Here is a 14,622-nt window from a genome sequence, read left to right as displayed (position 1 = left end):
CAAGCTTTGTAGAAGGAATCTCCTCATGAGACTGTTATTTCTCATGTTTTGAACTGGCCTTTTTTACCGCCTCATGCCCAGGTTACTTTGTTTTATGTTCAGAACAACAAATATACTTTGAGACTCTGAAAAGATGCAAAATGCACTTCCATTAAATCATAAAGTAATGGGTATAAAAGGAACCGCTAAAAATTCATGCCACAGTATTGGTCAGTGGACTTCACGCCTAACCCGAACCTTCTTCACAACCTGTCGCCTCACCCAACCCTAACCACTCAGGGTTCTTCACAACTATCGCCTCACCTAACCCTAACCACTCAGGGTTCTTACCTAATCCTAACCTTAGATCTCTGTCAGTGGACCTTATTCCTAAACCTAACCTTTGGAAATGTCTGGAATGGAAAACCTTACCTACAATCTTTTGATAAAACATGTTGGATGCAGTGTCGCAGCCAAAGACGCTCTCACACGGTCATATATTTGGCTGTATCTCTGTCTCACCCTGCTACCTGCAGAGTTGGTGTGAAGAAACTTCTCAGGACACCTACCCAAGGAGAAGAAAGCGAGAGATGTCATCCTCTAGTTTTTGGTACCAGATGGTGTTCTTATTTGGGCAAAAAAGGCAGGGTTTTTTTTTGGGTGCTATCTATGTGTGAGAAACACAGGTTGTGCAACCCCCGGCTGCAAATCTTCACCTGCTGCCACAGTGCTGACGTTGAGCTGCAGACGTAACAGACATAATGACGTTGAGCAAGAAGTCGATGCCAGATAGCGCCCTCTGCTGTTTAAAGAAGAGTATCAGCATTAATGTTTCATCTCATGATTTAAATCATGTCTTATGTCGACAGATCTGTGCCCAAAACGTACCTCACTGCTGCTCAATTGAGTGTAGAATCGATTTTCATTCAGTGCTGCCTTTTTGAATTTCCCTCCATAATGTGATGTGAAAGCCCCGCTATCTGTACCACAGGTGCTGGAACACCTGCACGCTGGAGGCTGAGTTTGAACCTGACTGTAGAAAGCAGAGAGCTGATCAGGGACCTCGGTCTGTGCTGATGTTTGCCTCATGATTCAGTAATGTGAGGGTGTGACTTTCTCAAAATCACCTGAGTTTGATCTGAATGTTTGAAGTCTTGATAGTTGTGCTGGTACTTCCTGAGGGAGACCATAATTGTCCAATGAGAGAGGAGTCTCAAAGGAGAGGGAGCAGCTGATGGTGTTTCCCAGCAACAGTAAATAGCGTAGCCCTTAAGGCTAACTGTTGACGGATATTGAGACTGACAGTTAAAATCTCACCTCTGGTTCACGCTGGAAAAAGCGTCTGTGCTGAACAGACTCATTGAACCTGCTGCTGTTTTGTTCTCTCTGCAAAGTGTTACTACCAGCAGTTTGAGCAGCAGATCAGTCTCTGTTGTGTTTACATCGACGTCACCGTGAGATAAATTTGAATTGCAGAAGAACGTATATTTAGTTTCATTATATGCTTGGCCAACCTTTCACACATTTTCTGGATCATATCCGGACGTTGAGGGCGCTGATATTTTCAGAGACTAGTCGTTTGAGAATTTCTCTGTTTAATCGTCTCTCATAACTTGATATGCTCTGTTCGGTTACGGTGAAAGGGGGTGAATGGGGAGCACATGCAGGAGGAGTAGTTCTCGATGATGGTGACCATTTTTGTGTTCATATCACTAAATAAAGGACGTTCAAAAAATGGACGCAGGTAGAAAACAACATAGGGGAAACTGTGGTGAGTAGAAAGTGAAGAAACAGTGATCACTCTGTAGCGGTGTCTTCTCCTGATCCTTACCTGATGCGGTCACCCTTCCACTCACCCTGACTTCTTACAGATTTCTTGGCGTCTTGCAGGAAAAATTTTGGATCAAGGTGGGATAAAGTTTACCTCAACAGTATGGAGTCTAGACATTTTCAGGAGTTTTGTGCGTTTGTGAATTTGTCAGGATTTTAAAACCACGGTTATTTCAGTCTGTCCTAAGTCGCAGCTGTACGACAGTCAAGTCTGCGTAAAGTGAAAGTTCTCATCTCCCCTGATATTTGGTGGTGCTTTAATCAGTGTTGTGGCCTTGCATTAAGAAGGGTAATGCAGATAGGGTTAACTGGTGATCCTAAATTGACTGTAGGTGTGAAGCTCTTCCTGGCGACCTGTCCAGCGTGTACCCCACCTCTGTTCCAATGACAGCTGGGATTGGCTCCAAAGCTCCTCAGGACCCTGAGTAGCATAAGCCCAAAAGATGATAGGTGGATTTGTCTTCCCTGAACTTCATGTTCTTCCCGTTCTCTCTCCTGCACTTGATCCTGTTCACCCTTGTTGTGGAAGTTTTCCCTGTTACTGGTGAATAATGAAAGAAAGGGACTTCTGCCGGCTGACATGGTTTTATTGAAGAAAGAAAAAAAAAATGAAGAAAGATTCTGAACATTTGGAGATCTAAACATTTATACCTAAGGAAACGGCCCCTAAGGTATGTTTCACAACCTTTGTCTGCTGCAGGTATCTGCACCGGGACAGGGTTGTGTATTCAAGCGGGAGGTTTAGGGGGGCTAGACATCACAATTTAAAAAACAAAAAGAACCAAAATTGCCATTACACCCTTACCTCTGAGTGAATTTGCATCTGTTGCTCCCTCACGTTGGACCCTTGTTTCACCTGCGTCTGTATCCCAGTCGCGCCTTCTGTTTACAGTCCTGACACAGATTACTCGTCAGCCAGCGGTGATGTAGAGCAGACAGATCAGGTTGCCTCACTGTTGCGCCCCTCCCTCTTCCTCTTTACCCACCAAAACTGGGTCAAGAAGTATTTGCAGCTGATGATACTAATCATTTTCTCACCGACTCTGGGCAAGGGAAGGCGTTTTAGATAATGACGGGAAATCTTTCTGTTAATTGCACAGTTTTCTTAAATGTCTCGTGTTGCATCATAACAGAATCTAAAAACTTATAATACTGTATCACCCCCGGGCTCATTTTAATCCTGCTCCTCCTCACCTACACTGAAGTGTCAGTGCGAACAGACTTCGCCTCTAATTACTTCTAGTGTCTGTGTGCGTGTGTGCCGTGGGAGGGTGGGCGTGTTGTCTTTCTAAATTCTCCAACAATGAAACAGATAATGCTTCCTGCTGGGCTTCTCCCTTTTCAATCTCAGCTCCCTTTTTTGGGTTTTAAATGAATCTTTTCTTATCGTCCTTGCTCTCCCTTGTTTTGTCAAGTGGTGAAGCTGGCAAGGGGCCAGGAGAGATGATGGCCCCTGCAGGCAAAAGCAGAGCAAAGAAAAGAGGGCTTTAGGGGTCACTTTCCTCTGCTGGAAGAACCGGTGAAGGACACATGAATAGTTTTGAGGGAAATAATTATTCACAAGCCTCTTTAACATGTTGACCATTTTAAAACCGGCAATCTGTTATTTCAGCACGCTTCTCTCCTCTTTTTTTATTTCTTACACAACTATTTGTGGCACCTTTGAATGAACAACAGAGAGTTGTCGTTGAATTTCTTCCAGGAGTGAAACTCTGAAAATGAGCTGTTTTAAAAAAAAAAAAAACACACCCCCTCCTCTCTTGCTGGCGTTTGAGTTTAACTTTAAACACTTTTGATTTCCGTCGCGGTCGGACAACATGTCGTACAAAAAGCTTCTTTTCTTGAACATCCAGGCCCTCAGGGGAAAAGGAGGCGTGATTTGGTTGAGAGGAAGAGAGCCAGACGTTGGGTTTCCCATAAACCATGTGACCATCAGTGTGTGAGCCTGCATGTCCCAGACAACTGCCTGAGCAGGTTTCTAACCACAGGGCTTTCCTCTTTTATGTGGCTATCACACATTCCCTCCTTTGTGTCTTCTCGTATGTGGCCTCCAAAGTGAGTCAGATTATTCTATGTTTCATAAGCCTTAAAGAAAGATATCTTCTGCTCTGATTTCTGTGCCAAGAGCTTTGATAATAGCCTGGAGTGTCGGAGCTTTTTTACAAGTGTTGTGAGGAGAGCTTTTTCTTTCACCTTTTGCAAGCAGAAAAATGTGAAGTTTGTATCTCTCTGATTCTCTTTCACAGTTGTATAATCCTCTGCTCTGTCGGTGCCCTTGCCCAAAGTGGCCCAGAAATCCATTTCAGATTTTCCCTTTAACACTTGCAAAAAGCTGAAGGTACACAGTGTACTTTGAGAGATGGGGCATTTCAGGCAGGGTGGGGCGGCTGGGGGGATCCTTGAAATCAAACTGTGCATGCTTTTGGGGTTGGAGGAAAGCCCTTTGGATTTGAAGCAGCTGAAAGTGTTGCATAAAATCATAGAAAGAAGTCATTTTAGCACAGTGGAGTCAGAGTTCAAGGACAGGGTAGGAAACAGTAAATCAAGTCTCATCATGTGGTGTAATGTAATCAGAAGTATTTAGACTCCACTGTGTCTCATACATACATCTAAAAATATGAAGGGAATCTCACCTGCTGAGCTGCCTTTTTTATATATGTCTTTCTCCCATGAAGCTGTTTGCTTGTTCTGCATTTGTGTTCAGTTTCCCTTAATGCACCTCTCACCAGAATCCCACGGGTTCAGCCAACACTGGACGACAGGATCTTCCCCACACAGCCTGGAGTTGCTGCAGTCTACAGCGTGAGTCACGGACATCTCCACCTGTTTGCTGCAGTGCATGTATAGAGAATGCGTTACAGATACACACACACACATCAGAAGCATAGACTGCATGGAGTTGCAAACACCTTTTACACAGCTAAGCCAAAAACATCCACTCAGTCGCTTCATTATTAGGTCCACCTGGCTTAAATAGACGTGGCCTTTTGCAGCAATCTTCCACATTAAGAGTCTGGTTTTCACTTAATTTGGCTGCAGCTGAATCACACTGCATTGTATAGTGAACAAAATAGAAAAAATATAAACATTACTGTAAGTATGAATTTCATTGAATTGTTGTGCTGTCTTTTGAAATATTCACAAGGATTTGGCGACTCGATACCCCTTTTCCACTGAGGAGAACCAGATTTTTGTGTTTCGACCATAGACTGTAGAAATGATGGATTTAGTATCTGTGACGCCACCCATCTGCTCCTGAAGCGCTGTTTTGAGGCCAATTGTTGGCAGCCTGTCGAGCGTTTGTGACGTAAAGAGGCGGGCTTTGAGCCTCCTAGCCAACAGCTACAGTGTTCCCACCTGTCAATCAAGTCAGCTGTGCCTCTCATAATGGAAGACTCGTAATCTTAATATCTTTGAAATTACTGCGTTATTAAAAAATTTGAACCCCGTACATTGTGTGCCGAATGAGAAATGAGCTATCCAGACTACACTTGTTTTTTGAATCAGGCTGTAAACATGTTTATTTCTGCTGTAAAGATCGACCGTTTTGAATTGGTGTGTATGTGGTTTCTGGTACTTCCGGAGCCAGCCTCAAGCGGATCCTCGATGAACTGCAGTTTTTAGCACTTCCGCATTGGACTCATATTTTTAGACCGGAGGTTGCCGCTTGGTTTCAACAGCAAGAGAACCAGCTCCCGGACAAGAAAACAGTTTCTAGAGCAGCACCAACTCTTTGCCGGTTTGGAACCAGTCAGGGGTGTGGTTGCCATGATCAAAAGGACAAACCAGATGGGTTTCCACCATTTTCCTGCAGCGAAAAATTCCTCAGAATATATTTTCCAGGTTGAATTGTTCTTTCCTGTTGGCTTGCATCGATCATCTAAAGTGAATGCTGTTATTCTTACAAATGTAGCAAATCTCAGCTGATGATTCATATGATCAGACATGTGAGTGAACTGTTTGCTGCATCAGAACTTAGCACATGTGTTTAATATCCAATCTAGTCTGTAAAATATATACACTGGGGCTGTCATGTAAGCAGATTCCCACCTCACGGTTAAGGTATACAATGTATGACACAGTTTTACCATGTGCTTATTTTTAACATTAATATTTCCTTTGTATTTTAAAAGTCGGTTATTGTCAATACAGGTTATTGCAACCACTTCTATATATATATAAAAAAAGTTTGTATGCGTTGAGAAGTTTTATTGGATTATCAACTTATAGTTCCTGAAATTGTAGGAACACAGCTATAGAAGTGTGCAGATAGAGATGTAGGCTTCATGCCAAAATGCTTTAGCAGATTTACTTTGAGGAAATATTTTTCCTCTAGAGTGCAACAGATTTAACTTTTGTCCTTTTTTGTAGCTCATTTTTTAAGCGGCCTCTAAATGTAATTTCAGGGGAACACAAGAACAACTAAAAATCACAGGTGGGATTTATTGCTTATGTTTAAAGTGTAAACTCTTTTAACTGTTCCTAGAAAACTCTGAGCAGCTGAGTGAGTGTTGAGCTCAAATGGGCGATAAAGGTTTGTAGTGCTATGAAACAGCTCACTCCTCTTTAAATCCTTTATTATTTCACACTGTATCACTGTGTATGTAATGAGGTTTATTGGCTCTGAGAAATGCAGTATTTGGAGAGTAAACCGATCAGTGCAGAGGTCTTTATAGGAGTGCTGAACATGCGTCTGAGGCTTTTTTTTACTGTGAAAAGAAGAAGGCATGCTTGTTAAGCCATAACACAGTAATCCGACCACAGGAGGTCTGCCGGAGAAACTCATCACCTCAGGGGACCTCGGTCGTTCACTTTCTTCTTCAGGAGTTAATTAACGTTTCCCAAAGCAGGAAATCATCACAACACTCACATGATGCTTGTTGCTTTATCTCGACCTGCGGGGGGCTCTGTCATGTGAGTTAGGGGGGCTTCAGGTAGACACAATGCATGCGCTGTCCTTGGATGAACTCAGGGTTATTAATGGTCTCGTCCTCAGTGACCTGCCGCACCTTCTGTTTCTCCCCCCACAAGATGTAAAAACAAAGCAGACATAGCATCCTCCTTTCCTCTGAGGATACCGGCCTGACATGGCCGGCACCCGTTGCAAGTGGGTGTCAGGCTGAGCTGCGATACATGTAGAGCACTGCAGGTCTACTCTGCTGCACTGATCTACTCTGATTACCTGGAGGGTGCAGTTTTGTTAAATGCCTTTGAAGATAACTAATTAATGAGAACCCCTCCATTAAGAGCAGTTATCTCTTTATTTATTGTTACACATCTTATAAAAGAGTGTTTACTGCAGAAATCCATCAAAATGTATATTGTTTTTCTTATTTATTGATTTTTCTAACTCAAAATGAACTCAGCTGACATACACAATTCAGTCTCCATCAGAGCTTTAAAGCGTACATTACAGTGCTCATTTGTAGGAAATATCGCCTCTTGCGTTTTTAGTTTTATGTCTTCTCCAAGAATATCCGCTTTTGTTTGTTTGACAGCACAAAGACGTCCCCAGTGATGATAAAATTCCTGAAAAGTGGAGGTAGCTGCACATTGCATGAGAACAGTCTTTGTATAATTGAAGACAGGAAAGGCTGCTCCGCTGTACGACTGTTTATCCACAGAAAAACAACAGCGCTGGATTCAGTGTTGGTTTTTGCCCGCTCTGAATCGTCTTCCAAAGCAGCGATGATGACACTGGTGGAAATAAAGCATGCAAACAGAGTGAAGCAGAGTGGATACGAGGGTCTTTTCCCCCTCGCCTCATGTAAAGCTCCTATACGCCCGCTTTGCCTCCCCTCCCCCACCCCATCACTCTGTATGTCCTCAAATCAGTCACTTGCCTGAAGCAGCGCAGGCTCCTCCCCTGCAACAGCAGCTAGATGTAGTTGCTTTATCCCAGGTCATCTGAGGGAAGTGGGCCACACAGAGGAGATGGAGCGATGCAGCTGGGATGTTACTACAGAGGCTGTGCACTGCTACATTTACATGTAATATCATTTGTGGTATGTTTGCGCTGCAGTTAAAGCTGTTAAAGCTTCATCCTGCAGGTATTGAGGGAGGAGAAGAAAGGCTTTGTCTAGCTTTCAGCACAGACAGAGGCTTTTTTTCTCTACCTGATACAGATTCTTTCACCCAGACATGAGTATGAGCTTAGAGTGATGTAGTTTGATTTTTAGGGAGCTAAACACTGCAAAGCCTGGGTGGATGTAATCTGAATTCTATCATTGTATGGTTTTGGCTTAGAGCATGTAAGGAATTCAGACAAAGAAGCAAGCAGAGCTACCGTCAACAGCTGCTCAACTCTCAGCCTTTCGATGACCCCTCAGCGAACTATCATACAAGTAACTCCAACAGATCTGCTTTCTTTTGTGTTTTCACTACTATCAATCGTAATAAAATTAAACCTTCAGATGCATGATTGTAAAGGCATTTAGTATGACTTTGTTAGCTCTGACTAAAGGCTGATTTACACTTCTGCGCCACTCCTACGCAGCAAGGGCTGACGCGGACATGAGCACCCATAGACTGTATAAATAGTGGACGTAGTATCCGTGACATCACCCGTCTGTTTCTGAAAGCGCTGTTTGAGGCAATCGGCGGCGGCAGCCATATTGCTGCTCTCGAGCGATTGTGACGTAAAGAGGCTGGCTTTGAGCCTCCTAGCCAACAGCTACAGTTTTCCCACCTGTCAATCAAGTGAACTGTGCCTCTCATAATGGAAAACTCATAATCTCAATATCTTCGAAATTGCCACGTCATGAAAAAATTCATGCCCCGTACAGTGTATGCCGATCGAGAAATAAGCTATCCAGACTACACCCGTCTTTTGAACCAGGCTGTAAACATGTTTATTTCTGCTGTAAAGATCTTCTTTTTGAATTTGTGTTGATGTGGTTTCCAGTACTTCCGGAGCCAGCCTCAAGCGGACACTCAAGGAACTGCAGTTTTTAACACTTGAGCACCACATACTTGTGCGTTGATGTGTCCACGAAGCGCAGCAATTCTCCTCCGAAATGCTTGAGGGCAGTGTGGTCTCTCTGATAGCCGGTCGCCTGTTTCCAGCCCTGCTACAATCTCTGTTTACTTTTCCACAGCGATTCAGAGTGTGTTATGTTAATATATAGCTGATACATGTTGCTGTTTATCATACAGACATGATTACACGAAGAATAGAGAGGAGGAGATCAAATGCACGGCCGATGAGTAGGGATCCCGGAAGTGCTGTAAATGCGTGAAATGCAGTCCGCGTTGATTCGCCGCATAGTTATATTTTGGAGGCGAGCGCGTCAGCTACGTGCGTAGGCCTCTGCGTAGGTAAGGGAGCTACGCGGACCTCCATTGTAGGTTACACTGTTGATTCAACGCAGAAGTATAAATCAGGCTTCAGTGCCCTCAGTCCGGATGTTTGGGCTCCTGTTGACATGCATTTTGGTAACACACTGTTGCATTGATTAACTGGTCTACTTGTACATTTCTGATCCTGCATTCAAGGCTATATTAGGGGTATTTCAGGTTTTCAGGCACGCACGCACGCACGCACGCACGCACGCACGCACGCACGCACGCACGCACACCTCTGTAACAACCTCTGATTCTGGTCCAGGGGTCCTACGAGGCCCCGCTGTCACGTCTCAGTGACACTGAAGGAGCGATGTTACAGGGGCGTGAAAGTCCCGCCTTGAACTGGCATAAAAAGGGCTCGTTTCCGCCTCCTGCTTTCCTCCTGCAGTATCAGTCTCGCTCCCTGCTGTGTCAGGCCTGCTGCAGCAGCAAGCGGCGCTCACGCTGGTGCCAGCTCTACAGCTGCTGCAGCCAAGGCCCATCCTACCACGCCACAGGCTGGGGGAGGAGTCAAATCACATCCAGCCTTTACGCCAGCTACTCCCTCAGCTGGTGCACATCCCAAACCCTGCATTAGCCCTATTGACCTCCTCTGTTTAGCATGACTCAGACCTATCCATTGTACCAGGTGCACTGTATCTGTCACAGAAGAGCAGATTGTAATATGATTACTTGACCCAGTTTTGCCATAACGACACCCACAATCCTTGCACAGGCGTAGTTGGCCAGCAGACAGCAGAAGCTGGCCAGAGTCGGCCTTAGCCAACCTCAGCAGGCTTCAACACCCATGCACAGTCCAGGTCTTCACCTCTAGACACATTCAGGGGGCTAATCCTATCGCTTGAGCGCTTAATTTACATTTCCCAGCAGGAGTGAGGACTAATGACCTGTGGGAATTCTGCCACAACTGTGTCCTACACCGGTGTGTGTCTGTGTGTGTGAGTGTGCAGCAGTCTGACATAATAACTCTTGCTTTGTCCCCCTAACCTCCGTGTTTCATGTGATACAGGTACCCAGGCACGCTGGCCCTCCTTACACTGCTCACGACATCACAAAGGGACACCCTAGCTTGGCGGGCACACCGCCTGGTCATGCCCACTCTCCGGCGCTCTCATCAGGTATCAATACCCACAGCTTCCCATATCGCTACCCTAAGGGCTGGGAGGCAGGCGGAGGGGTGAGTTTGACACTGTGTTCGCTGTCATCCTATCTGCGTGTTTATGTCTGACCTGTCCATCCGTCTGTCTGCATGCCTTTGGTTTCAGAAATAGGCTTGAGCATTTCATGAGAGAAAAAGTAGATTTAAACACAGGGGTGATGTGATTAACATGTTTAAATTTGATTATTTTAATGCATTTTTATATATTTCTTGTCAAAATGACAAAACTCCATTGAAATAGTTTGAATAGAAAAAAGTTTTCTTCACATTTTTAATTTAAAGGGATTACCTGAATTAAAGCATGATTTGAAATAATGTTGGAAAAGGTTAATGCAGATCATTAACTCAGCCCGTTCTGTTTGAATGATCGTTTCTGACATCATCTTTTTACGTGTCTTATTTTCAGTTCGTCTCCATTTTCTTTCTTTCTTCTTCCCTTGTTCAGCTCACAGCCGTGTTTGCATGACTTTAATGTTTCAGTGTAACCAACTATGATGATTTGGACAGTTTCAGATTTGTGTGACGTTGCCTGAGGACAAACCTGTGACCCTCACCCACCTGACCCTGCTGTACTATGTATACAGAGATTGTTTAATCCTAATGCGGGTCAAGAGGGGGGATGTCCCAGCATGCATCTGGCAAAATGGAGCTTAACAGTACATCCTAGGAAGGTTATAGATCTACCACATGGCTCATGCATGTTAAGGAAATACATTGATATGAGACCTGTGCATTGAGAGCATTGAAGGGACGTAGAGCACCATCCTCTGGTCATCGATCTTCAGTGTGTTCATCCTCACAACACAGTCTTGTGTCCATCTGTTGGACCGATGGTCCATACCACACTGTATCTGTCTCATGTGCTTGAAACAGTCACATCAAAAAGCCACAGCTATGTTGCTAAGATCATGTGTTCGTCTAAGTTTAGAATGTGTATGTCTGTTTTAACATATTAGAGCTGGATCTGTGAGTCTGCAGCTGACCGCCTCATTACTCCACGTTGTAAAGCTTTTATTCAGTCATGGGGAGGCAGACAGGAACAGCTCTGTTAAAAACAGTTAAAGTGGGAAATAATGACATTAAAAAGAGGGTGTGGGTGTAAAACCCCGAGCACAAACAGAAGCACGTCGATTAGGCTGGATTTGAACTGTATTTAATGAATTACTCTGTGACACAGTCAGGGTTAGGGAAGGGTTAAAGTATTTGGTAGAAATCTAACAGGCGCATATGTCTCTGTCAGTTAACACTGAGATGTATGTGTGTGTAATGGAGGAGGGATATGAAAGAGACAGAAATGTAAAGGCACAAAACACAACAGGAGGGCTCATGGAGAGAGAGGAAAGCACACTTTTATGCCTTCAGAACAGAGTCTGAATTTGTTTTCAATCACAGAGTTCTGCTTAAGAAAATAGTTGCGTTTGTCCTTTAACAGAAGAAATTTCAGCCTTTGCATAAAATGTGAATAAATTTGATACAGCTGATTTAAAGCTCCTGTTAGGAACGTTGCAATTGCAATGATTTCAGCGCCCCTGTGGACAGATTGGTACTGCTCATCTCTTTTCTCATCGTGTCCTAAACTGTGCGTGACATGTCTTTTAACTCAAAATCTCATCTGCAGAAAACTCAGACATCTGCTCTTCTTGCAGCGTGCTGTAAATCACCTGACATCAACACCTGCAGCAGCTTCATGCATTAAAAAATATGTATATAGAAATTAGGGATGGGCATTTCAAGCCAAAATACTATTCGATTATAATTGAATAACCCTCCCTCCCTCCTTCCCTCCCACACACAGACCTGTCCAGTTAACGTCCCATTTGTGTGGCAGTCACGTGAACCAGCAGCAGGACGAGGTGCTGTAAGTAGCGGGCACTGACAGCGTCTGTCTCGATCTTCATGTCGGTGTTTCTGTGACGCGGTTGCGTGTGTGTTTACAATTTACAGCCATGCTCAGTCTCTGGAAATGCGTATGTAGTACTGTGAAATTCTGAAACTGAGAAAATCGCCAAGATTGTCACTAATGTTTTCTTCTTCTTTTGCTATTTAATGCAGTCAGCAAACAGCTTTAAGACGCTCTATAGCCACCATCTGGCAGGAATACCGTATTAGAACCAGACACCGTTATAAAAGATGGAAAATTGTACTTTTAAAATGAGAAAATCTTTGCATTAAATCTTCGACTTTTACTAAGCGAATGAATATTCGAAAATCATTGCCCATCCCTAATAGAAATTATTAATATTGTTGCTGATGGTTTTGGCTGCAGAGGCTTCAGTTTCTGTTTCAGTTTGTTCAGAATCAGCTTTAAGAATCTGTGCAGTATCACAGAACATGAGAGTGTTTAAATATTTCTTGTGTCCCTATTTAACCTACATTTCTGAAAAATAGAAACCCTTTAAGATCGTGTTCATATCTACAAATACTGACTTCCTCAGTTTAAATGTCAGCATGCACGTTGTAGCCTGTTATCAAAATCAGATTGTACAAAAAGCTATGTTCACGAGGGTGACACTTTTTATCTGGGTCATGAATGTAACGCAGTAGTATTGCTTGTTTTGGAGTTGGGCCCAGATCTGGTCAAAGAAGTACATGTTACTGCTCGACCTATGTTTCACCCCTCGCAAGCTAGTTTCATGAAAATCAGGCCAGAAGTTTTTATGTAATCCTGCTGACAAACAGAGGGCCGAGCATGATGTGAATAAACATTCACTCATGTGTAAGCTCCCGTCCACTGAGGCTGCGTTACACAAGTTTAGTAGAATAAAAGCTAAATAAATCTACTTAAAAATCTCTCCATCATGAAGAAGAAGACTTCACTGTCAGACACTGACTCTTCTGTTGTGATGCTGTCATCTCTGCTTGCCTCGCTGCTCTCTGTCAGATTCATGTTTCCAAGTGACTCAGCCTCTCTGGAAGTATGTGACTCTGCTTACGAGGAATCTGGTTCTTCGTCCTCACTGTTACAGCCCGCTGGCCCGCTGCCTTCCCCTGAAGCAGCTCTCATCTCTCACAAGCCTTCTATACATAGCTCTGTCAGCCAGCTCAAACTTAAATTATCACAACCAAACCAGCAGCAGCTGGAAGCAGAGTAAGCAGAGCTGCTTAAACCCACCTCTGTGAAGCTCCGCTGCACAGGAGGTGAAGAAGAAGAAAGGACTTCATGTCCTTGAGGGCACCAATTATCTTTGCACAGCACCTAAACCATAATCCAAAATATTCTCTACTAGCAACATCCAGTGTGAGATTTGTGTTTAGAGTTCAGGTTAAAGTTTGTCTTGATAAAATAATCAGTGACTGATTTCAGCATCATTCAATGTCTCTCCTCCACTCTTCTCTTTTTCTTCTTCTGACAGTCTCCATACAACCCTGGACAAAATGCTGGCTCCGCACCCTTAGTGTATTCTCCACAGACACAGCCAATGAATGCACAGCCACAAAGTCGCCCGGTGAGTTTTATTTACAGCCCATCTGCCTCCATGCACGGACTGAGTTTTTGATTGATGTGATGCTATTGAGAATTTACTCCTCGCAGGAGTCGATGCAGCCTGTGACTTTTGCACCTTTGTTAAACCACCTTTAGGCTGCACATACACCTGATTAGACAAAGACATCCATGATTGCATGAAAGTGTTTGAAAGTGAAGCTGTTTTATCATATAGTACATTTTTTACAGAATCGTGTTGCAGTTGCAGTTTTACTCGGCGTCTGTAGAATGTGGATCCTTCAACAGGAATAATTTCTCCTCAGAGTTTTTCAGCTTTAAAGTACTCGACTGCTTTTAAAGACCGTTCTGCTGCAGGCACTGATGGTAGAAAACGATAGAAGCGAGAGATCTCCTTTCTTAAGTTCCAGGCATGAACCTTGCATCAGCTTCTCCTGCAAGTATTGTATTGTAACATGTTAACGGATTGCTCCAAATTCTTCATGAAAACTAGAAATCGACTTCAGAGAGACAGGAAATGTAGGGAGAGAGTGTGGAAGATATGCACTGAATCACGCCAGGACCAGGAATCAATCCTATGACCAATGAGATGAAAACGAACCTCTGTACATGGGGCGCCTGCTCTACCAACTCAGATAAACTGGCACCCCTGTATTGCATTATCTGACTACGTTATCTGGTTCTTGGTCATAATCGTGCACTTAAAGAAACAGTTATACTATAAAGTAGATAAACCTTGTGAGATGATGTTTCGATTGTCAAGACTCTTTCATTTAAGAGTGGGTCCGTCTGTAGCTTACACAGGACTTCTCCCAGATCCATGTCCGGTGCCGTCCGGCTCCGTGCTCTCTTGTCCGTCAACACCCAG

General features: G+C 43.8%; 1 protein-coding gene across 1 annotated transcript in view; it reads left to right on the top strand.

Annotated features, from left to right (window-relative positions):
• Positions 1-14,622, top strand: part of eif4g3a (eukaryotic translation initiation factor 4 gamma, 3a) — an 87,182-nt gene that overhangs the window by 16,422 nt on the left and 56,138 nt on the right. Inside the window, 3 exon segments of the mRNA XM_034683595.1 lie at positions 4,539-4,611; positions 10,163-10,330; positions 13,666-13,758. Coding sequence (XP_034539486.1) covers positions 4,539-4,611; positions 10,163-10,330; positions 13,666-13,758 — 334 coding nt within the window.

Source organism: Notolabrus celidotus, chromosome 1, assembly GCF_009762535.1.
Source record: "Notolabrus celidotus isolate fNotCel1 chromosome 1, fNotCel1.pri, whole genome shotgun sequence".
NCBI classification, from domain to species: domain Eukaryota; kingdom Metazoa; phylum Chordata; class Actinopteri; order Labriformes; family Labridae; genus Notolabrus; species Notolabrus celidotus.
This window is presented reverse-complemented; position numbering and strand designations above follow the sequence as displayed.